This window comes from Microcaecilia unicolor, chromosome 9, assembly GCF_901765095.1.
Source record: "Microcaecilia unicolor chromosome 9, aMicUni1.1, whole genome shotgun sequence".
NCBI lineage: Eukaryota > Metazoa > Chordata > Amphibia > Gymnophiona > Siphonopidae > Microcaecilia > Microcaecilia unicolor.
In genome coordinates, this window is record NC_044039.1 from 88,063,241 (window position 1) to 88,089,524 (window position 26,284).

At 43.1% G+C, this 26,284-nt stretch overlaps 1 protein-coding gene across 1 annotated transcript in view; it reads left to right on the top strand.

Moving 5' to 3' along the window:
- RYR3 (ryanodine receptor 3) overlaps window positions 1-26,284 on the top strand; it is a 743,078-nt gene that overhangs the window by 302,649 nt on the left and 414,145 nt on the right. Inside the window, 2 exon segments of the mRNA XM_030213678.1 lie at window positions 216-330; window positions 11,335-11,464. Of these exon segments, the coding sequence (XP_030069538.1) occupies window positions 216-330; window positions 11,335-11,464 (245 nt within the window).

Genomic DNA, 26,284 nt, shown 5'->3' on the forward strand with positions numbered 1-26,284 from the left:
CTTATCTTCTGTTTTAACTTTTTATAAACTTTATGATTGTGTAAATTCAGGATTCTGAGTTCCCTTAATTTTTTGAAAGCTGTACTGAACTATTTATGGTATGTGGGGCCTATAAGCCATAATTGTATTGTATGGTAGATGTTTGAGCAATAAGATTTTCTTTCTCTCAGTGATTATGTGTATTTATTTCTTCATTCTTATCATTTACACTTTAGGGATATCATGAACAATAAAGTGTTTTATCAGCATCCCAACTTAATGAGAGTGCTGGGGATGCATGAAACTGTAATGGAGGTGATGGTGAATGTGCTAGGAGGAGACAAATCTCAGGTACTGTTCTTAATTTTCTATTTTGCCTTACATTGCTTGGCGTCTGAGCTTCTCACAGGCCTTCACAGACTCCCCTTCCCCAACCCATCCGATATCAACATAAGGCCCCCACATCACCTGACACACATACACCCACCAGCACAGACATTCACTCCCTCTGAAGCCCCCATATGGAAGCTTGACCTCGAATGGTAATACTGTGTTTTTACTGCTGGAGGTCTCATAGCCATTTTTGGGACCTGGCAGCCGCAAGGGGGAAGTAAGTGGGCATCACTTCTGCCCCACTAGACACTATGGACCTCTGGTAAGCCTGAAGACTAGGGCGGGGGGAGAGGGATAAGGAGTCTTGCAGCCCTAATGCTGATTTAGAGGGCCTTATAGAGGTTGTATCTTGGGGGAGGCTGCCATGTGTCGTGTTCGTGTCCTCATGTGGTGGCCTCAAGGAGAGTGAGTGTATGCTGGCAGGGAGAGTTTGGGTGACATGGAGGGGAGCTTCTGCTGATGTCAAGTCGGTCAGGTAATGTTGGGGGGGGGGCTTTTTGCTGATGTTGGGTAGGTAAGGTGATGTGGGAGGAGGGGCTTGTGCTGCTGTTGCACTAGGTTGAGGAAGTGCCATTAGGGTGGGAATGTGATTTTGGGGTGCAGCCATTGTGGAGACCCAAAATGTTAGGATTTATAGCTGCACCTGGATCAGGCACTTAGTCATGCCTGAAGGAAGATCTAAAACCCAACATCCAGGTTTACTGCTGCAGATATGGTTTCCCTATGTGAAATAGGGAATGCATGTCTGTATTGTTGTTCCACCTAGACCGTCCCTTGCCAAGTGGACTTGCTCAGCTTCCCCAAGTCTGAATGACCTGTGCTCTGAAATTTCCACATCTGGGCCTCTCCAGACATTTAAATGCTGACATTTAGATGTGGGGATGATTCTAAAATATGGGCCTTAATGACTTTAAGACATACAGTAGAGGAGTCCTTTTAGCAAGCTGTGGGAAAAAAAGGCCCTGCAATAGCGGTGAGGGCTGTTTTTTCCCCTTTCGCCAGGGCCCTTTTTACCGCAGCAGGTAAAAAGCCCTAAAAACAAAATGGCCATGCAGTAAGAAAACTCTTCCCATATGGCGGGGAGTCCTTACTGCCACCCATTGAGGTAGCGGTAAGGGCTCCTGCGGTAACCAGGCAGTAATTGGGCAGCATGCTCAACCCGGAACTACCGCCGGTGGCTGCATTGGGCCAGTGGAAGTCCCGGAATAATGAGTGGTAAGCTGTGTTGGGTTTACCGCTGCTCTGTAAAAGGGACCTAGAGTTATTTAAACCTATTTATTATGGTGAGAGAGAAGCTCAGCTGCAATTTGCATCCATAGTACATAAAAGGGCAATTCTATAACCTAGGTGCCCACATTTACGTGTGTTTTGCACAGGAAAATGTGTGGAATACTAGCACTTGTGAGAGTATGTGCATGCATACCAGTTTTGAGTTCTAGCAGGTACTGTTTTGCATAACTGCATAACTTACATAGCATGTATTTGTGAGGGAATGTACACTGCAGAGAAGCATGGGCAGGACTTACAGAATATTGTAAGTTATACACATCCCAGCCACATATAGAGGGGCATAATCGAACAGAAACGCCTATCTCCATGGGCGTTAATCTCCGAGAACGGGTCCGTGAAGGGGCGGAGTGAACCGTATTTTCCAAAAAAAATAGACGCCCATGTTTTATTCGCCAAGGTGTGAGCTGGGCGTTTTTGCTTTTCAGCGATAATGGAAAATGAAATCGCCCAGCTCAAAAACGAATACATCCAAGGCATTTGTTCATGGGAGGGGCCAGGATTCATAGTGCACTGGTCCCCCTCACATGCCAGGACACCAACCGGGCACCCTAGGGGGCACTTTTACAAAAACAAAAAAAAAGGTAAAAGAGCTCCCAGGTGCACAGCACCCTTCCCTTGGGTGTTGAGCCCCCCAAATCCCCCTCAAAACCCACTGCCCACAAGTCTACACCATTACTATAGCCCTAAGGGGTGAAGGGGGGCACCTACATGTGGGTACAGTGGGTTTGGGGGGGTTGGACGACTAAGCATTAAGCAGCACAATTGTAACAGGTAGGGGGGGGATGGGCCTGGGTCCACCTGCCTGACGTCCACTGCACCCCCTAACAACTGCTCCAGGGACCTGCATACTGCTGCTTGGGAGGAGGGTATGACATTTGAGGGTGAAAGTAAAAAGTTGTGAAACATCATTTTTTTGTGGTGGGAGGGGGTTAGTGACCACTGGGGGAGTCAGGGGAGGTCATCCCCGACTCCCTCTGGGGGTCATCTGGTCATTTAGGGCACTTTTTGGGGCCTTATTCGTGAAAAAACAGGGTCCAGGAAAAGTGCCCTAAATTCTAGCTACAAACGCATCCATTATCGGCGAAAGGCGCCCATCTCTGTTCGGGTGATAACCACGCCCCAGTTCCGCCTTCACCACGCCTCCGACACGCCCCCGTCCACTTTGTCCGCATCCGCGACGGAGTGCAGTTGAAAGCGTCCAAAGTTCGGCTTTCGATTATACCGCTTTATTTGTTTTTGTGAGAAAAACGCCCATCTCCCGATTTAGGTCGGAACTTGGGCGTTTTTCTCGTTCGATTATAAGCTGGATAGGCACCCATACTTATGTCAGCTCTTGAGCTGATATACAGTGGGGGAAATAAGTATTTGATCCCTTGCTGATTTTGTAAGTTTGCCCACTGACAAAGACATGAGCAGCCCATAATTGAAGGGTAGGTTATTGGTAACAGTGAGAGATAGCACATCACAAATTAAATCCGGAAAATCACATTGTGGAAAGTATATGAATTTATTTGCATTCTGCAGAGGGAAATAAGTATTTGATCCCCCACCAACCAGTAAGAGATCTGGCCCCTACAGACCAGGTAGATGCTCCAAATCAACTCGTTACCTGCATGACAGACAGCTGTCGGCAATGGTCACCTGTATGAAAGACACCTGTCCACAGACTCAGTGAATCAGTCAGACTCTAACCTCTACAAAATGGCCAAGAGCAAGGAGCTGTCTAAGGATGTCAGGGACAAGATCATACACCTGCACAAGGCTGGAATGGGCTACAAAACCATCAGTAAGACGCTGGGCGAGAAGGAGACAACTGTTGGTGCCATAGTAAGAAAATGGAAGAAGTACAAAATGACTGTCAATCGACAAAGATCTGGGGCTCCACGCAAAATCTCACCTCGTGGGGTATCCTTGATCATGAGGAAGGTTAGAAATCAGCCTACAACTACAAGGGGGGAACTTGTCAATGATCTCAAGGCAGCTGGGACCACTGTCACCACGAAAACCATTGGTAACACATTACGACATAACGGATTGCAATCCTGCAGTGCCCGCAAGGTCCCCCTGCTCCGGAAGGCACATGTGACGGCCAGTCTGAAGTTTGCCAGTGAACACCTGGATGATGCCGAGAGTGATTGGGAGAAGGTGCTGTGGTCAGATGAGACAAAAATTGAGCTCTTTGGCATGAACTCAACTCGCCGTGTTTGGAGGAAGAGAAATGCTGCCTATGACCCAAAGAACACCGTCCCCACTGTCAAGCATGGAGGTGGAAATGTTATGTTTTGGGGGTGTTTCTCTGCTAAGGGCACAGGACTACTTCACCGCATCAATGGGAGAATGGATGGGGCCATGTACCGTACAATTCTGAGTGACAACCTCCTTCCCTCCGCCAGGGCCTTAAAAATGGGTCGTGGCTGGGTCTTCCAGCACGACAATGACCCAAAACATACAGCCAAGGCAACAAAGGAGTGGCTCAGGAAGAAGCACATTAGGGTCATGGAGTGGCCTAGCCAGTCACCAGACCTTAATCCCATTGAAAACTTATGGAGGGAGCTGAAGCTGCGAGTTGCCAAGCGACAGCCCAGAACTCTTAATGATTTAGAGATGATCTGCAAAGAGGAGTGGACCAAAATTCCTCCTGACATGTGTGCAAACCTCATCATCAACTACAGAAGACGTCTGACCGCTGTGCTTGCCAACAAGGGTTTTGCCACCAAGTATTAGGTCTTGTTTGCCAGAGGGATCAAATACTTATTTCCCTCTGCAGAATGCAAATAAATTCATATACTTTCCACAATGTGATTTTCCGGATTTAATTTGTGATGTGCTATCTCTCACTGTTACCAATAACCTACCCTTCAATTATGGGCTGCTCATGTCTTTGTCAGTGGGCAAACTTACAAAATCAGCAAGGGATCAAATACTTATTTCTCCCACTGTAACTGATGGCACCTAAATGCTAGGTGTACTGATACTGGGTTGCTGTAGAATTTTTGGACTGAAGTGACTTAACCTTTTTCTTGTTCTATCCTGAGACATAATTGGTACAGATGCATTTGCCTGTGTGATTACATTAGATTCATAAGTTGGGTCACCTCCATTTTGTGACTTTAGTTAAACTTTCTTCTTAATTTTTGGATATGTATTAGTTTCTTTTTTCTTTCAAAGCCTTTTCTGTATGAGTGTAACATTTGGTTTGTAATGATAATACGTTACATTTTAAAAAATGTTTTGGGTCATTGCTTTAGCATTAATCAAACCAACCATAGATAGTGGTATGGGGTGAGCCACTGGGGCCATGGCCCTACCAATTTTGCCTAACATAGCATCAGCAATTAGAGATCATAGGGGCAGGGCCAGAGATTGGTTTGTTTGTCCTCTCCATAAAAAAAAAAGGTGTTCCCTGCCTCTGAAACCAAACATAACCTGAGCAATGAGCTGCAGATACGCAGTAGGTACATTAACAAGAATACAAGTCCTGGGTTGATAATTACACTGTCCTCTATACCAGAGGTTCTCAACACATGGTGCACAAACCCCAGGGGGTATGTGGCAGACCTGCTGCTTCTTCAGACCAGCAGCAGCAGTGGCAAAACAACATAAAACAGCCTTGTGCCATAGTCTCTCCACTCCTCTCCACTCTCATCTCTCCCTACACTCCTCCCCGGGAACTCCGCTCACTGGGCAAATCTCTCTTATCTGCACCCTTCTCCTCCACCGCTAACTCCGTTCCTTCTATCTTGCTGCACCGTATGCCTGGAATAAACTTCCTGAGCCGGTACGCCAAGCCTCATCTCTGGCCATCTTCAAATCTAGGCTAAAAACCCACCTCTTCGATGCAGCTTTTAACTCCTAAGCCTAAACCTTCAACTGTCCCCTATCCCTGATATGTCCTGTCTGTCCTAACCCTTATCCCTTACTTGTCCTGTCTGTCATAATTTGATTGTAAGCTCTATTGAGCAGGGACTGTCTCTCCATGTTTAAGTGTGAAGCGCTGCGTATGTCTGGTAGCGCTGTAGAAATGATAAGTAGTAGTAGTAGTCTCTATGTACGCTGCAGGTTGTCCCAGTCCCTTGCCTCCTCTGATGTCAACTTCCTGTTCCAGGACAGGGAACCAGTAGAGCTGACAGCACACACATGGAGACTGTGACCCAAAGACTGCTTCAGGTTGTTTTGCCGCTGCTGCTTCTGGGGGAACAAAGAAGCAAGGGGAGACATGGAAGAGGAGAGAGAGGAGACATTGAGTGGAAGAGTAGTGAGAGAAAGAGGGACAATGCTGACTGGAAGGAGGGAAGGAATGAGGGAGGCTGCTAGATGGGAAGGGGCAAAGAAGATAGAGTTGGTGAATGAATAGGGAATAAGAGGAATGGGATTAGGAGAAATGGAAAGCTGTATGTAGATGCAGTAAAATGAGAGAATTTGAAGACTGGATAGTAAGAATGAATTAAATCTGGATGAACAGGCAGAAAATAAATTGAAGAAAGGTAAAAGAAAAGGAGGAGATAGAAAAATGACAGCAGAAATCAGAACACAGACCAACATAATTAGAAAAATAAAATGACCAGACAACAAAGGTAGAACAAGTAATTTTATTTTCTATTTTGTGATTAGAATATTTCAGTTTTTGGAATGCCCATTTCAAAATCTCTACTGATCAGACTTTGGTGGTATTTAGTTGAAATTTGTTTGACTTAGGTGGTATTTGACTTGAAGAAGTTGAGATCACTACTCAATAAGACCTGTCCAATACTATGTTTGGATCTGGATAATAAATGTCCTGCATAAATAGCTTTACCAGTTCTAATAGTCCACTGCAATCTCAATCACCAAGCAATGTGACAGTAACTGCATACAGAGGTGTAGCCAGGTTTTGATCTCAGGGGGAGCAGACTTTTATAAAATAGGCGCCGGTTGGTATCAGCTAAACAACAGTGTCTGTGTTGTTGCTCAGGGGCTGTAGCAGGCACTGATTAATACAGGCTGTCTCTTTTGCGTCCTGCCTACAAGGAAACAGTAAGTTACATCAGGAAGCAGGACGCAGAAGAGGTCATTGGAGTGGCCAGAGCAGGCAACCTGTCTTCTTAACTACAAAGTAAAAATATTCAAATCGTGACCATCTCCTCAGGAATAGCACACACATTCCTTCCACTACTCCACACCTTGCAGTATATGCAAATCATCATGCATATTTATTGTGGATAGCCTGAAAACCTGACTGGTAAGGGGGTACTCTAGAACCAATTTGGGAAATACTGCCCTAGAATACAAAACTCACCACAGCCCTAACCTATCTATGAAAAGACAGTGCCATATATATTACACTGGGCTCTGGAGCACCAATATACCTACTATTGGGAAACTAGAACAAGCTGCACTGTTACACATTCCTACACAGACACTACATGCTAGCAGAATCCTTCGCCTCAGTCACACATGCAGAACATGGACAGACCCTCATCTATATAACATAAGAGTAGCCATACTGGGTTAGACCAATGGTCCATCCAGCCCAGTATCCTGTTTCCAACAGTGGCCAACCCAGGTCACAAGCACCTGGCAGAAACCCAAATTGTGACAACATTCCATGCTACCAATCTAATACAGAGTAGAGAGCAACAACAACAAAAATTGAAATAGAGACCCCCCCCCCCCCCATCTCTCTTCTCAAGGAAGCCAAACTCTATAAACAGTGCAATACTGGTAAAAAAGAAACAGACATGCATTTTCTCCTGTACTTTGCAAAATAAAAATAGAAAAAAAAATGTACCTTTTACAAAGCAGGTACATCTCAGTCCTTACAAAGTATTAAATAAAAATAATTTTCTTCTACCTTTGTTGTCTGGGAATTTGGCTGGTCCCAGTCTTTTTTTCCATGTTCTACGAGTCAGCCATACAAATTCTTTTCCAGGTTGGCCTTTCCATTTCTTCTCTTGCCTCTTGTTTTCTTCCTTTCCTTCTCTACATCTGTGTACAGTGTACAGTAAGAATAGATCAAACATGAGCAATAGGTAATTACAGCAGTGAAAATATTCAAATAGCAATACAAAGTATGGCATGTGGTATACTACTTACAATGTCAACACTATCAGGTTTATTTTCAAAAGAGAAGGGCGCCCATCTTTCGACACAAATTGGGAGATGGGCATCCTTCTCCCAGGGTCACCCAAATCAGCATAATCGAAAGCCAATTTTGGGCATCCTCAACTGCTATCCTTCGTGGGGACGACCAAAATTCCCGGGGCCATGTCGGAAGCATAACAAAGGCGGGGCTGGGGTGTGCTTAACACATGGGCATCCTCGGCCGATAATGGAAAAAAGAAGGGCATCCCTGACGAGCACTTGGCCAACTTTACTTGGTCCATTTTTTCTTATGACCAAGCCTCAAAAAGGTGCCCGAACTGACCAGATGACCACTGGAGGGAATCGGGGATGACCTCCCCTTACTCCCCCAGTGGTTACTAACCCCCTCCCACCCTAAAAAAACTTTAAAAATATTTTTTGACAGCCTCAAATGTCATACCCAGCTCCCTGATAGCAGTATGCAGGTCCCTGGAGCAGTTTTAGTGGGTGCAGTGCACTTCAGGCAGGCGGACCCAGGCCCATCCCCCTCTACCTGTTACACTTGTGGTGGTAAATGTGAGCCCTTCAAAACCCACCACAAACCCACTGTACCCACATCTAGGTGCCCCCTTCACCCCTTAGGGCTAAGGTAATGTTGTGCAGTTGTGGGGAGTGTGTTTTGGGGGGGCTCAGCACCCAAGGTAAGGGAGCTATGCACCTGGGTGCAATTTCTGAAGTCCACTGCAGTGCCCCCTAGGGTACCCAGTTGGTGTCCTGGCATTTCGGGGGGGGGGCAGTGCATTACGAATGCTGGCTCCTCCCACGATCAAATGGCTTGGATTAGGTCATTTCTGAGATGGTCGGCCTCAATTATCGCCGAAAACCAGGGATGACCATCTCTAAGGTCGACCTAAATGTTGAGATTTGGGTGTCCCTGACCGTATTATTGAAACGAAAGATGGCCTCCCATCTTGTTTTGATAATACAGATTTCCCCGGCCCTTCGCCGGGACGTCCTGCGAGGACGTCCTCAGGAAAACTGGGGTGCCCTGTTCAATTATGCCCCTCCACATGTAATAGAACATTTTAATTGATAGTGAAGGGTAAAGCAAAGATGTAACATATAGAAAGGTAAGAGAGTAAGAAGAGTTAGAAAGTAAGGTGATTGTTTTAAAGAAAGTTGTACATGGGGTCAGAGAGATGGTTAAATATTATCTCAGCTAGGGTAGGAGTGGATAAACATGTCCTGCTGCAGTATGTGCAGCCCATGTCACTCCTTGTGTTTGTGAGTCAGACTAACAAGTTAGTTACTTCTTCCATTAAAGGCCTGGTTGAAAAGCCTATTTTTCTTAAGACATTCTAGTTCTTTCCTGCAAATTAGATTCCTTTGTAAAATTAAAGACCATACTTTTCATCCCGTTGCTACTGCCAGCAGCACACCACAATCAGCTACTCTCCTATCCCTCTCCTCGCTTCTGCAACCACCTTAGCACCTACTGATGAAAAGGGAACACAGTGTGAGCACTGCACTTCTCTGCCTATGCACACCAACATAGATGCATCCCCAACCTCTTCACCAAGTGAACTGAAGAAAAGAAGCTGAGGTATTAAGAACTGATTTGACAGGAGGCTTCTGGCATTTTTCATCTGGTTTGGGGGGAGGGGGAGTCCTGTCTGCATGGGTTTGCTAGTGGTCTGACATGTGTAAAGGCTGGGACTTATCTGTTCGTGGGAGCCTTCTATAAATTCTTTGAATGGCGCATCTCAGGAATCAAGTTTATCCATTACTCGTCATTATTGTGTCAAGGCTTTTTGAGAGCATCAATTTAGTGTATAGTCTAACTCCATTAGACCTGTCTTACAGTCTATATATGAGCACAGGCAGTCACAGCCCTGTAAGCTTTTCTGTCATTGGCAAAAATAGTGAAGGGTAAGGTGCTAAGCTTTTGCCTTTGCTAATGCATGGATACCTGCAGGCATTTTTGTGGATGTGCATACATGCATACAGTATTTATCAAGGATGTGCATGTGGACACAAATGCAATCAGGGCTCTGATCTCCCTGTGCATGCCATTCTCCATCTATTCCCGCATCACCAATGGGGCCACCTACCCCTTTCCCCTAACCCTTCCCAAGAGTGTAGGACTCACACACTGCACACACCTCATGGAAGACTGAAAACGGGGCCTTAGAAGGGTGTTTTGCATAACTCCACTAGAAATGTAGGGATGCCTCTGTAGGGGGCCCTTTTACAAAAGCATGCTGAAAAATGGCCTGCGGTAGTGTAGGCACACATTTTAGGCGTGCGCAAAATCATTTTTCAGCGCACCTGTATAAAATGCCTTTTTAAATTTTTGCTGAAAAAGGACGTGCGGCAAAATGAAAATTGCCGCACATCCATTTTGGGTCTGAGACCTTACCGCCAGCCATTAACCTAGTGGTAAATTCTCATGTGGTAACCGGGTGGTAATGACCTGCGCACGTCAAATGTCACTTGGCACACATCCAATACGCGCGTCCAAACATTTCATATTGGATGCGCACCAAAAATGAAATTACCGCAAATGCCATGCAGTAGCCAGGTGGAGATGCTGCTGTGGCTTAGTAAAAGGGCCTCTAGGTTTGTTCGGGCACCATAGTTATGAAGGAACATGTGTTATGAGCAGGCTGGTGTTGCCTTTTTAATAACAACTGTACTGGTGTGGAATATATAGAATTGCCCTTCCACACAAGTTGCCTTATATATGCTTGCTGAGAGGATTGCTATGTGCCTTTGCCAAAGGTGTATTAGGGAGAGGAAGCATTTGAATGTCCAGGTATAAGAGAATGAGGGCTACCATGTTCTGGAATACCATACTGCCAAGTGAACTATCCCAGGACACTTTGTTGATATGCAAACAGAGCTTTTAGCTTGACAACTGCACTTTTGCCTTTGCTAGACATGCAGCAATGGTGCCACATATGAGTGGGCACCCTGTTTCATCTAATCTAACATAGAACTTAATTAGTCGCAAAATCCCTATACAGGGGAAAAAACCCCAAATAATTTAATGGGGAAAAACAGAATATATAAAACCAATTAAGATTATATTGTTAAAATGAATGAAATAAAAATGTTTTCAGTCATTTATGAAAAAGCATATAGTTTGGAATCATCCTAATGGAACTAGATATGGCATTCCAGATATAAATGGCCTGAAAATAGTTTAAGATTTAAGTTTATGCTTATAGCGAATATCTCTAATACAAGGACATCTCAATAACAATTGGTCTTGAAGTCAAAGAGACTGGCAGTAAGAAGACTGAGAAAGCAGACCAACTACTGGTTCTGGAGCATCTCCTTGTAAAATACAAAATACAATACAGCCTATTTTAAAAACAACACAAGCTTTAAGGGGGAGCCAATGTGAATCCTGCAAATATTTAGTACATTTTCAAACTTAGTGATTCAAGAAATCTGAGAAGCAGCTGTATTTTGGATTAATTGCAATTTCTTTAACAGTTCAGTCCAATATATAGAGAATTGCAATAATCTAAGTGACATTGGATTTGTGATACATTGCCTGGAAGTTTTGCAGCCAGTATAATTTTGTTTTTTTTTTGTCTTGTGCAGATTGCATTTCCAAAGATGGTTGCCAGCTGCTGTCGTTTCCTTTGTTACTTCTGTCGCATCAGCCGCCAAAACCAAAGGGCCATGTTTGAGCATCTCAGTTATCTGCTGGAGAACAGCAGTGTTGGACTAGGTATGTAGTTAATAGTTAAACGAAGCTAAAAGGAGCAGCTGTAAAGGTTAGGAGTTTAAATCAGACCAGATATTTTCCACATATTTAAAAAGGTGGAAGGAAGACCAAATGACAGCCATCATGGTTAAAAAGTGAGGTGAAAGAGGCTGATAGAGCTAAAAGAATATTCTTCAGAAAACAGAGAGTAGGATTAAATGGCCAGTTCTCTCAGTTATGGAAGATAAATTGTGGATTGCCAGGGGGATCTTTATGGGGACCTCTATGGGGACCAGTGCTTTTTGACATATTTATAAATGAGCTTAAAATGGGAAAGATGAGTGAGGTGATCAAATTGACATGTGTGGGATAAACACAAAAGAATCCTGTTTAGAAGGAATGGATCCACGGAATCTTAGTAGAGATTGGGTGGCAACACCAGTAATTGGGAAACAAAACTAGTGCTGGGCAGACTGGGCAGACTTCTACGGTCTATGCCCTGATCATGACTGAATAGGTATGGATGGGCTAGAGTGTAATTTTAAGGAGCTTTGGCGTTAGCTTCAGAACTTTTAGTACAAGAACAGTGCTAGGCAGACTTCTACAGTCTGTGCCCTGAGAATGGCAAAGACAAATCAAACTTAGGTATACATATAAAGTATTGCATACCATGTAAAATGAGTTTATCTTGTTGGGCAGGTCTTTATCTGCCGTCATTTACTATATGTTATGTAATAAAACAATTCAAACTCCAAACTGTGAGAAACTGCAGAAGGAATTTAAGAGACTGGAAAACTGAGCATTCAAATAGTGGATGAAATTAAATGTGGACACGTGTAAAGTGATTCATATTAGGAAGAATAATTCAAATTAAAGCTATTTGATGCTAGGGTACATATTCCTGTCCACCCAAGAAAAAGATATAGGTATCATCATGGATAATACATTGACATCCTCTACTCATTAGCCGCTTCAGCCAAAAAGGCAAACACAAACAGAATGTTAGGAATTATTAGGAAACACATAGAAAATAAAAGGCTATTATAATATCTCTGTATTGCTCCATGGTGCGACCTTGCCTTGTGTATTATGTTCAATTCTGGTCACCGCATCTAAAAAAAAAAAATACAGTGGAATTAGAGAAGGTACAAAGAAAGGCAACCAAAATGATTAAGAGAGTGGAGCTCCTTATATGAGGAAAGGCTAAAGAGGATACTGAGAAGGAACATGATTGAGATCTATAAAATCCTGAGTGGAGTGGAATGGGTAAACGAGAATGGATTGTTTACTCTTTCCAAAAGTACAAAGATTAGGAGGTACATCATAATGTTTCTGTCAGAGGTTGAAACTTAACAGTTTATAGCATTAATAGAAGGCCTCTAGAAGACAAAGTAGGGCCTAGTTCAGTCTTCAAAGGAAAAAAAAAAGCAAACTTTATTTATTAACTAGTTTAAATATTGTAAAACCCTTTCCTCCATAGTTTTAAACCTGAACTTTCTGCCAGAGTTTTGAAATTTAGCAAAGTAACTAGAAACATATTTATCAAACAACAACAACAACCATTTCTAAAGCGCTACTAGGGTTACGCAGCGCTGTACAGTTCAAACATAGAAGGACAGTCCCTGCTCAAAGAGCTTACAATCTAAAAGACAAGAGAACAATCTAAAGACAAGTGAACAATCTAGAGGACGAGTGAACAGTTAATCTGATAGTGTGGATAGATTGGGGTATTTTATATTTCTCGAGCAGTTAGGCGCCGAAGGCAGCATTGAAGAGGTGAGTTTTAAGCAGAGATTTGAAGATGGGTAGGGAGGGGGCATGGCGTATGGGTAAAGGAAGATTATTCCAGGCATAGGGTGAGGCAAGGCAGAATGAGCGGAGCCTGGAGTTGGCAGTGGTGGAGAAGGGTACTAAGAGAAGGGCTTTGTCCTGTGAGTGGAGGTTGCGGGCGGGAACATAGGGGGAGATGAGGGTGGAGAGGTAGTGAGGAGCCGCAGACTGAGTGCATCTGTAGGTAAGGAGGAGGAGCTTGAATTGTATGCGATATCTGATCGGAAGCCAATGAAGTGATTTAAGGAGAGGGGTGATATGAGTATATCGGTTTTGGCGGAATATAAGACGTGCAGCAGCGTTTTGAACGGATTGAAGGGGGGATAGATGGCCGAGTGGGAGGCCGGTGAGGAGTAAGTTGCAGTAATCAAGGCGAGAGGTAATGAGAGCATGGACGAGAGTTCTGGTGGTATGCTCAGAGAGGAAAGGGCGAATTTTGCTGATGTTGAGGAGGAAGAAGCGACAGGTCTTGGCAGTCTGTTGGATATGCGCAGAGAAGGAGAGGGAGGAGTCGAAGATGACTCCGAGGTTGCGGGCAGATGGGACGGGGAGGATGAGGGTGTTATCAACAGAGATAGAGAGTGGAGGAAGAGGAGAAGTGGGTTTAGGAGGAAAGAAAAGGAGCTCGGTCTTGGACCTGTTCAGCTTCAGGTGGCGGTTGGACATCCATGCCGCAATGTCGGATAAACAGGCCGATACCTTGGCCTGAGTCTCCGCAGTGATGTCAGGTGTGGAGAGGTATAGCTGGGTGTCATCAGCATAAAGATGATACTGAAAATCATGAGATGAGATCAGCGAGCCCAGGGAAGAGGTGTAGATTGAGAAGAGAAGGGGTCCAAGGACAGATCCCTGGGGAATTCCAACAGATAGTGGGATGGGAGTGGAGGAAGATCCATGGGAGTGTACCCTGAAGGTGCGGTGGGAGAGATAAGAGGAGAACCAGGAGAGGACAGGGCCTTGGAACCCAAAGAGCACAGCGTGGCAAGAAGAAAATCATGATTGACAGTGTCAAACGCGGCGGAAAGATCGAGGAGGATGAGGATGGAGTAGTGACCTCTGAATTTGGCCAGGAGCAGGTCATTGCAAACTTTTAGAGAGTGCCGTTTCAGTCGAGTGCAGAGGGCGAAAACCGGATTGAAGTGGATCGAGGATGGCATGAGAGGAGAGAAAATCAAGGCAGCGGCTATGAACGGCGCGCTCAAGTATTTTGGAAAGGAAGGGTAAAAGAGAAATGGGGCGGTAGTTGGAGGGGCAGGTAGGGTCAAGTGAAGGTTTTTTGAGGAGAGGTGTGACAACGGCGTGCTTGAAGGTGTCAGGGACAGTTGCAGTGGAGAGAGAGAGGTTGAGGATGCGACAGATGGCGGGGGTGACAGTATGGGAGATGGTGTCGAGTAGGTTGGTGGGGATGGGATCAGAGGGACAGGTGGTGCATTTCGAGGAGGAAAGTAGGCGGGAAGTTTCATCCCCGGTGATCTCAGGGAAGGAGGAGAAAGAGACCTGGGTAGGTTGGATGAGGGAGAGGGTTAAAGGGTGAAGAGGAGGTGGTGGCTTGGTCGTGAATTTATCAAAATTGTATTAACAAAAACAATGTAATATAAAAGCATACAAAACAGACAGCCATCAGTGAAATGTTACAAGGTTACCCCCCTGTTTACTAAGCCGCACTAAGAGCTGCTGCTTGGAAATGCTGATGAAGCCCATTCAAAGTGAATAGGCTGTGTTGGCATTAGCACACGGCGGCCCCTAGAGCGACTCACTTAAAAGGTGTGTGTGTGTGGGGGGGGGGGGGGGGGGTGTTAGTAAGTAAATAAGAACTCACCAAGTAATACAGCAGAAAAACATACTGGTGGCAACATACCGTGTAGTAAAGCAGCTTCTAAGCCACAGTCATTGATTCTTACTTTTAAACCCTCCCTTTCATAGGGTCAAAGTTCATTAAGTGAAACTATTAAATGCTTAACCGAAGTGGATAAAACAATCACAAATAGTAGACAAATAGTAAACTCATAAAAATGTTTGACTCATAAGCATATTTATAAAAATGGGTCCTTAAAATTTTTTAAACATAAATCATTATAAATGAAATTGTGACAAGTACTTATATATATCTTGCTCTGCCAAATGGCTTCTTAATTCAAATGTTAATAATAAAAACTACTGCTGAAAATCCCCAAAAAACTTTAGAAACAAAAATGCCATGAGTTCCAAGTTGGAACACAGAAGCATGTAAGTGACTCATCAATGCATTCCAATGATGTAGAATGTCAATGGCTGCAAAAAGGAAGCCACAGTTAGCATAAAAATTAAAAACAAAATTAGAAACGCAGTGAATATGCACAAATAATTCACTTTGGCAAGTGGCTTGTTAATTCAACAATTTAAAGCAAAATTCGCTGCTGAGAATTCCAAGAAAAGTAACTTAGAAACTGGTAATGCTATGTGTTCCACACTGAAATGCACATGTATTTCAATGGTGCATCGATGCATGCTGATTATATCAAATGTTACTAGCTGAATAAAAGAAGTGTTAAAATTAAAAACAGGATCAGAAACTAAAAGTAAAAGTGGTAACATTACACTTATTAAATGACTAAAAAAATATATAAAGAATCAAGAAGAATAATAATATATTCTAAAACATTGTATAGTGATAACATTCTTAAATACACTGATTCAGTCAGTAAAATCATAAATACAGAAAACAAAATAAAATATGGGTTCAGAATATGGATACAATTAATGGAACATAAAAGTCATAAATACAACCACCACTGATAAATTAAAATATCATATATACTGAAAAACAATCAAAATAATAAATAATATATAGCCCATATCTATATTAGAGGCTTAATGAGAACCTCATGGAATCTGAGGCTACCTGTCAGAGGGTCAGCCAGAGATTGGAAGTTTATTTTGGTGTGAATGATAATGGATAAGTTTCTCAGCTATATTGTGGGAAGGGTCGAAAGCAGTATTTTAGGGAGAGTTCATATCTATTGTAGCACATAAGATTTAAAAAAGGCAAAGGCAGGCCAAAGAAATAGAGAGTATTAAAATTGTGGATTGTGATGGTAAGTCTGTAGTGTCATCTAAGATGTATAAGGCATTGGACAGGGAAAGGAAGACATTGCCTGCTTTGAACGATTTCCAATTAGATCTAGTGAAACAACACTATTATGAGCAAAAAAAGGGGCTTCCAGGATGTTGGCAAATAAAATGAAGGCCAAAAGAGTGCAGACTATGATTCTCGAAAGAAAGGATAGTCAGGGTGTACTAGGGGAAGATGATGATCATAATCAAAAAAGCTTTCAAGAATTTTGTAAAACATTATATGATAAAGATGAGGGAGTGAACAAAGAGGGTATTGAAGGTTACCTATAGAACATATGGGGGTCCTTTTACAAAGGTGTGGTATTGTGGTCGCGTATTTTGGAGGTGCACTGGGTCATTTCTTTGCCCTTAACACAACCCATTGAGTTAATGGTAAGGGCTCATGCGCTACCTATGCGGTAACCATGCAGCGTGTGCTAACTGCCAATTACCACCGGGAACGCCCCCTATGGTAGAAAATAGAAAATTATTTTCTACCACGGGATTCGGCACGCACCTGGCGGTAGTGCCAATTTGGTGCGCACAACCCTCGCATTAACCCTCCCATGCCTTTGTAAAAGGTCCCCATGGTTGGCTAAGTTAAAGGTGGAAGAAGCAGCTATTGTAGATATGGAGACTGTGGAAGCAGAATGGGCCATAAAAAGATTTAAAGAGTGATTAGGCCCTGGGCTTGGTGACCTGACTTCAAATTTTTACAAAACATTTCAGTCAATACTGGCTCCCTAATACAGTATGGAAAGGGCAATGAAAACAGTGGGTATTACAGTGGCTCATACTGGCCCATTTCATTTTTAAATCTAGATATCACAATTCTGGCTAAAATCCTGGCTAAACAGCTGGCTAGTTACCTACCCAAATTAATTAATTCATGAAGATCAAGTTGGTTTTATGCCAGGACGCTAGAAGAGTGATGTCTCTGTATGGTGGACTAAGAAAGAGAAGATCCCATCAGTACTGTTGGCATAAATGTAGAAAAAAAGCATTTGATCATGTCAATTGGGCCTTTACTTTTGCTACACTGTGGAAAATGGACTTGGGTGAGCACTTTTGTGGCTGGGTTCAGGGCAGGCAATGTATATGAATCCTACCGCAAGAATAAGGGTGAATGACAGTTACTTGGAGCAATTCATTTTAGAGCGAGGGACATGGCAGGGCTGCCCAGTGTCCCTTGTGCTATTTGTCTTAACAGTCGAGCCCCTGGCAGAGGCCATTAGGGGAGATGGGAATGTTAAAGGAATTCAAGATGAAGGCTTTACCTCAAAAATGATGTTATATGAGGCTGACATATTTTTTCAGTCTAGTTCACAGTGTACTATTTCACATTCATATAAAGAAGGGGTCTAACAGACTTATTATTCAAACACCCAGCTTCTTATAGCTTCCTATATATTTATTCTCTATCAGTCAGGAGCAGCAATTTTTAGTGGATCTATCAGATACATGTACATACATCCATATGGCTAAATAATTTGAGCCAAGCAATTTTTAGGATGTGTATATAATCCTCATCAATCCATCTTTATACACTAAATACTAAAAATAACTTTGAAATAACATGAGTCCCGCTTTCACCACCAAGTATTTGTCCATACAGCACAGCAGCTCTCCATGGTAAGATATATCTGAAAATATCTTTCAGGGAGAAAAAACTGCTAGAAACAAAGCACAGGACCCCAGGAGAAGAGCAAGCTTACGTCTGCACCCATCTACACATCACGTGATCTCCCCATAACCATCATTTTACAAATACTTCTTTTCTTAACAATAGAGGTCTTGCACTATCCTTCCTCCTTTTTCCTCTTTACCACCCTTGCTGCCCTATTTTGTACTAACTGAAATTTATGTAACATTGTCCAGTCAATATTCAGATGAAAAGAAGGAGACAAAAAAGCTGTTTGTGGAAATACACAAGGAGATACTAGAATAGGGATAGTTCATGGGTTTTCACAAAAAGAGAGGAAGCACTAAAGGTAAGAGCACCAGTAACGTTTTAATAAAAATCCACAAAGAAAACCACTTCCACTAAATAATATCAGTCCAATTGCTGTAAACGTTCACAAAGAGATAGTAAATGCACATGCAGAAGACCTGACACAGATCCGTGATTCGGCACAGATGCCTGCCTCAGGGGTCAATGAATCTAAACACAAAATATAAAGATAAAATACAGACATAAAAATAAAACATTCTGTATAAGTATCTTATGCAGGTCCTATCTGAATATTGTCCGAGACCTTCATAAGTTTCAGCGGCCAGCACCAGTCCATTGAGGCCTGGATATTCAGTGCTGGTGCCTGCACATTGCCCAGCACCAACTATCCGGGTCTAATTTAGCAGGCGATGATCAGCATTTAAAAAAACATTGACTGCTGCTGGCTGAATGTTGACTGGGAGTTACTAGAGTAGGGACAGTCCATGGGTTTCCACAAAAAAAGAGGAAGCAGTAGAAATAAGAGCACCAGTAATGTATTAATAAAAATTCACAAAGAAAAACACTTCCACTAATAATATCAGTCCAATTGCTGTAAACATCTACAAAGGGATAGTAAATGCACATGCAGAAGACCTGACACAGATTCGTGTTTTGGCACAAATGTCTGCCTTTGGGATCAATGATTCCAAAAACAAAATATAAAGATAAAATACAGACATAAAAATTAAAAATTCTATAAAACAGTTAACAGCTGTACAACTACTTAGCTCTAAAATCCATAAAATACAATCAACAAATCATTTCACTATGAAAAGCGTACATATAAACAAATAAATGTTGAATTATCATGTCACTCAGTACACTTAAACCTGTTTTTGATTCACAATTTATTTTTTTTTAATTTAAATACGTTTATTAGGAAATGACCATCATATGGCAAGGATACAAATATCAAAGAACACAAATAAAAAGCACGAAAATATTACACAAGAAAGATCTCATAAGGAATCCTTGAATGCTAGCATAACTTTACAACTGAGTTTTCATTTTATGTCCTCCACGAGAAGAGAGGGAGGCATGGACTCTTATTGCCTCTCCCACCCCTGCCATCAAGTCACCCCTTCCTCCAAACCCCTCTCCTCCACCCCCCCAATCCCCAACCCCCCCCCCCCCCCAACTGAGAAACCGAAAGAGCTATGACCAGGGGAAAATTACCTCCACTAGAGGAGTATCATGCAAGTATAAGATGTAGTTTATTCAAAACCACACTTTGAACTCTGTGACTGAGTGACTGTACATATACAGACCAAATCTCCAGTAAACGTTTTGAACATTTACTGGAAGCTACTAGAGTAGGGATAGTCCATGGGTTTCCACAAAAAAAGAGGAAACACTAGAGGTAAGAGCACCAGTAACATTTTAATAAAAATCCACAAAGAAAAACACTTCCACTTCCACTAAATAATATCAGTCCAATTGCTGTAAACATCCACAAAAAGATAGTACATGCACATGCAGAAGACCTGACACAGATCCATGTTTTGGCACAAATGCCTGCCTCAGGGGTCAATGAATCTAAACACAAAATATAAAGATAAAATACAGACATACAAATTAAAAATTCTATAAAACAGTTAATAGCTGTATAACCAATTAGCTTTAAAATCTATAAAATAAAATCAACAAATCATTTCACTATGAAAAGTGCACATATTAAAAAAATAAATGGTATGTGATGCCATGCTCGGGAGAAGATGTGGGTAGTTGCAGCTCTTGAGCCCAACTGATTTCATCTACCTCTGACAGCTTTTTCCCTGACCCCGGTCATTTCTGCATCGGGAAACAGGTGTTTGGCAAGTGTCTGTGGTGATCCCTCTGTCTCTTGGGGCTTCTTTGGCATCAAAAGGGTCCTAAAAATGTCAGTAGTGCTCCAGACAAACTGACATTAAGATGGTGGCGAGCCCACTGTCACCCTCTGTTGACTGTATGTGGTTTTCGGAGATAGTAGCTGTGGTTACCGTGGTGATAGACGCTTCCTTACAGAGCCAGTTGAAGCCAATTGTGGCACAGCTTACCTTGGTGTCTACAGGTACGACAGATTTAAAGAGAGATTTTGGGGTGGCTCAACAATGGGTGGCTGAGTTAGAGACTTCAGTGCAAACTGTAGAGGATGCCTCCCAACGCCATAAAAAAGGACTCAAACAGCTGGAGGATAAAGTAGAAGACCTCGAGAATTGGGCTCATAAGTACATAAGTATTGCCATACTGGGAAACACCAAAGGTCCATTGAGCCCAGCATCCTGTTTCCAACAGTGGCCAATCCAGGTCACAAATACCTGGCAAGATCCCAAAAAAGTAAAAAACATTTTATACTGCTTATCCCAGAAATAGTGGATTTTCCCCAAGTCCATTTAATAATGGTCTGTGGACTTTTCCTTTAGGAAGCCGTCCAAACCTTTTTAAAACTCCGCTAAGCTAACAACATTTACCACATTCTCTGGCAACAAATTCCAGAGTTTAATTACACGTTGAGTGAAAAAACATTTTCTCCGATTCATTTTAAATTTACTACATTGTAGCTTCATCGCATGCCCCCTAGAACTAGTATTTTTGGAAAGCGTAAACAGACGCTTCACATCTACCCGTTCAACTCCACTCATTATTTTATAGACCTCTATCATATCTCCCCTCAGCCGCCTTTTCTCCAAGCTGAAGAGCCCTAGCCGCTTTAGCCTTTCCTCATAGGGAAGTCGTCCCATCCCCTTTATCATTTTTGTCGCCCTTCTCTGCACCTTTTCTAATTCCACTATATCTTTTTTGAGATGCGGCGACCAAAATTGAACACAATATTTGAGGTGCGGTCGCACCATGGAGCGATACAAAGGCATTATAACATCCTCATTTTTGTTTTCCATTCCTTTCCTAATAATACCTAACATTCTATTTGCTTTCTTAGCTACAGCAGCACACTGAGCAGAAGGTTTCAATGTATCATCAACGACGACACCTAGATCCCTTTCTTGGTCGGTGACTCCTAACGTGGAACCTTGCATGACGTAGCTATAATTCGGGTTCCTCTTTCCCACATGTATCACTTTGCACTTGCTCACATTAAACGTCATTTGCCATTTAGACGCCCAGTCTCCCAGTCTCGTAAGGTCCTCTTGTAATTTTTCACAATCCTTCCGCGATTTAACAACTTTGAATAACTTTGTGTCATCAGCAAATTTAATTACCTCACTAGTTACTCCCATCTTTAGGTCATTTACAAATATGTTAAAAAGCAGCGGTCCCAGCACAGACCCCTGGGGAACCCCACTAACTACCCTTCTCCATTGAGAATACTGACCATTTAACTCTCTGTTTTCTATCTTTTAACCCGTTATTAATTCAGAATAGAACACTACCTCCTATCCCATGGCTCTCCAATTTCCTCTGGAGTCTTTCATGAGGTATTTTGTCAGATGCCTTCTGAAAATCCAGATGCACAATATCAACCGACTCACCTTTACGTATGATTATCTCCTAGCTGGTGAGATGTCATATGTGGGTGCCCGATGCAAAGAGTTCCTAGACCTCAGAGAGCATGTTCGTTCTCTCGAGGCTAGAGTAGCAGATTTGGTAGAGATGAGGGAGATAGAGAAATACATAGAGGAGACCTACAGGGATGTTGTAGAGAGGTCCCACCTCCAGTCAGGTAGCCTCTGTGCTACCTTGGAGGAGGGAGGTCTCCCAGAAGGTGAAGTAGGAAGTACTCCTGTAGCCAGGACCTACCCACCAGAAGATGTACTATCCTCTCGCGCCGAGGATATATCTTCAATGGCTGACCGGGAGAAAAAAGGTTAGAACAGCTGTCATACTTGGCGATTCAATCATTAGGAATGTAGATAGCTGGGTGGCTGGTGGATGGGAGGATCGCCTGGTGACTTGCCTACCTGGTGCGAAGGTGGCAGACCTCACGCGGCACCTAGACAGGATTTTAGATAGTGCTGGGGAGGAGCCGGCTGTCTTGGTACATGTGGGTACCAATGATGTAGGAAAATGTGGGAGAGAGGTTCTGGAAGCCAAATTTAGGCTTTTAGGAAGAAAGCTCAAATCCAGATCCTCTAGGGTGGCAGTTTCTGAAATACTACCTGTTCCATGTGCAGGCCCCAAGAGGCAGGCAGAGCTCCGGAGTCTCAATGCATGGATGAGACGATGGTGCAGGGAGGAGGGTTTTTGTTAGGAACTGGGCAACATTCTGGGGAAGAGGGAGCTTATTCCGAAACAATGGGCTCCATCTTAACCAGGGTGGGACCAGACTGCTGGCGTCGGCATTCAAAAAAGAAATAGAGCAGCTTTTAAACTGGATATGGGGGAAAGGCTGACAGTCGCACAACAGCGCATGGTTCGGGATAAGGTATCTTGCAAGGATACCTCACAAACAGGGAAGATAGGGTTTCTAGATTCTGAGGTTACACAAGAGACCGTGGTAGGCCAGGTGCCCTTAAACACAACTAAAGATCAGACAAAAGATGGCAAATCAATAGTGTCAAGCACTAAGCATCATGCAAATAGGAACAACAAACATACTCTGAAATGTCTATATGCAAATGCTAGGAGTCTAAGAAATAAGATGGGAGAGTTGGAATATATTGCACTAAATGAAAAATTGGACATAATAGGCATTACTGAGACCTGGTGGAAGGAGGATAACCAGTGGGACACTGTCATACTGGGGTACAAAGTATATCTTAGTGATAGGCTGGACTGGACTGGTGGAGGGGTAGCATTGTATATTAATGAGAGCCTTGACTCAGATAGATTACAAATTCAGCAGGACACAAATCACACCTTTGAATCATTGTGGGTTGAAATTCCATGTATAAAAGGGAAAAGGACGGTGATAGGAGTGTACTACCGTCCACCTCGCCAGGATGAGCAGGTAGATGCAGAAATGATAAAAGAAATCTGAGACGCAACAAAATGGGCAATGTGATAATAATGGGTGACTTCAATTACCCAAATATAGACTGGGTAAATGTAACATCGGGACATGCATCACCTTGCACTTGTTCACATTAAACGTCATCTGCCATTTAGCCTCCCAGTCTCGTAAGGTCCTTCTGTAATTTTTCACAAACCTCTCGCGAGTTAAGGACTTTGAATAACTTTGTGTCATCAGCAAATTTAATTACCTCGCTGGTTACTTCCATCTCTAAATCATTTATAAATATATTAAAAAGCAGCTCTCTTTATATCTTATTATGAGAATTTCTACTCCTGCCTGCCTGACCTTGGCCTGGATGGAGATAGTTACTCGAATACATTAGAACTTGTGCGACTCATTCCCGCTGATAGGGAACAGATGAATTTGCCTATTCAACTGGAGAAAGTGGAATGAATAATTCAATAGTGTGCCTTGGGTAAGACATTGGGCCCTGACAGGCTAAGGGCAGAGTTTTATAAAATCTTGCAAGCTAGCATCTTCCCCACATCTACTATAATAAAACTCACCCTCAACGTTCTGAAGACAACGTTCTGAAGTCACTTAGTCACTCCCTGAAGGGTTCATGGATTCATGGTGGTGAAACCACAACACTGACCATGTCTCTCTGCCCCGCCCTCGCATGATGGACCAATCAGAAAAAACACCCTCAACATTCTGAAACACAAAGGACCATCACAACACCGTTCCCAGGCAACACTAGGCAACGTAAGACGGACCAATCAGAGGAAACTACGTGACAATAAGGGAGGAGCATTCCACAGCAGAATGGCTCATTATCTGTGCAGCACGGAGAGCACAGAACCACCGCTGGAACGAGAGAAGAATATTCCTGCTGTGGATATGTGTAAAAATAGACCGGAGGGGGGGGGGGGGGGGGGGGGAGAAACACTCACTCACTCACTCACACACACACACACAAAATAACTCTGTGACACATACACACACAAAAAAAGCCACATGCTAGCGCACGTTTCATTGGTTTCGGAAACGGGCCTTTTTTACTAGTTCGTTAATATTTTCAACTACATTATAGAACATCGGGTGGTCCCGCTTAGTTTGATATCTGACCATATAGTAGTAATACTGAAGCCTGGTAGAGACCCCCATGTTGCCTGAATCTTACAGGCCTATTTCCCTCCTTTGTGTGGAAATCAAACTGTTGGCAAACATTTTGGCGAATTGCTTGGCATGAGTCCTTCCAACCCTGGTTTCAGAAGTGCAGGTCAGGTTTGTACAAGTCTGTCACACTATGCTAAATGTTAGAAAAATACTGACTTCCATTGAAAAGGTGCGTGCAGACTCTGGAACATCATTAATGATAAACTTTGATGCCGAAAAGGCATTTGATCATGTTAGATGGGATTTTATGTTGCAAGTTTTAACCCATTATGATATTGAGGAATGCTTTTTTTTTTTTTGAGCTATTCAAGCTTTATATGTGAGTCCTCAAGCCAGGGTTTTGGTTAATGGCAGGCTGTCTGACACTTTCTCCAATTTTCGTGGCACTCAACAATGGTGTCCTCTATCTCCGTTCCTGTTTGTCTTGACTTTAGACCCATTTTTGAGGGAAGTACAGAAAAATTCTGGCATCCAGGGTGTCTGGATTGGGACATATCGTTTTAAAATAGCGACGTTTACCGATGATCTATTGGTCCACCTTACCAATGTTCATGATTCCCTAGCTAACCTATTGGAGAGTTTTACTGAATATGGGGATTTTTCGAGATTCCAATTCAACTACCAAAAATCGGAAGTGTTAGCTATAGGGGGAGATCTTGAACAGGAGCTAGGGAATGACTTTCCCTTTTGTTTGGCTTTGGGGTCATTTTGTTATTTGGGGATTTTGCTGCCATCTGATCTCAGACACCTATACTCCCTGAATGTCCACCATTTATTTCTTGAGACTAAGAAACAACTGTTAGCATGGGGTCAGTTGCTTCTTTCTTTGAGTGGCCGTTTTAGATTGTATCAAACAACCATTTCCCCCAAATGGCTTTATGTTTTCCAGGTTCTCCCCATTAGATTGCTTCAGAAGGACTTATGGCAGTTACATGGCTTGGTATGCATCTTCTGTTGTGGGGGGGAGGGGAACCTAAAATCTGACTGACATTTCTTTTTGGTAATTGGAGGAAGGGGGGCTTGGGGTTGCCGGACTTGCGAAGATACAACCAGGCTTGTCTGGCTCGTCACCTGAAAGACTGGTACTCAAGATTTTATTCCTAGGGACCTAGAAGCCTCTCTGTTTCGGCCCTGGCATTTTAATTATCTTCTTCATGCCCCATAAAGGCTTTTACCTGGCAAATTTTGACAGAGTAGTCTTTTGTAACCTTTGAAAGAGCCTTGGAGAGACTTTTTAGGGGATGGGGAGGTTGTACCACTTGTACGTCATTATTGCTTGTGGTTTGTAATGGGAATTTTGCTCATGGGAGGAAGAATTGGTGTTCCGGCTCTGGGAACAAGAGGGGTTTTTTTTTTGAATTGAACATTTCTGAAACTTATGAGGGTCTTGGCCAATATTCTGCCAGAACCCGCATAAAATACTTACACAGGTTCCTGCTGAATACCAGCCGGGACCTGCATGAATATAGTCCACATATCCCTCCCCCTCCCCCAAGCACCAAGTTACAGCCCTCTCCTGCCCTAGATTACTTTCAATACCCCCTACCCCTCCTGTCCTCCAAGCACTTTCAATTTCACCTCCTGCCCCCAAAAGCCACATCAGGCCTACTTACCAGTCCTAACCATCTAGTGGTCCTTGAGGCAGGAGCAAGCACCACTCACTCCTGTTCCTTGTGGTTCCTAATTGAATGTGGCCACTGCATCCTCTAGTGATAGTCTTACTATACTAGCAGTAATACTGCAAGACTACTGCTAGAGGTCGTTGTGGCCAGTTTTGATTAAGAACCATGAGGAATAGGAGTGGGTTCACTTGCCCCAAAGACCATTAAAACATCAAGGCTGGTAAGTAGGCTCAAGG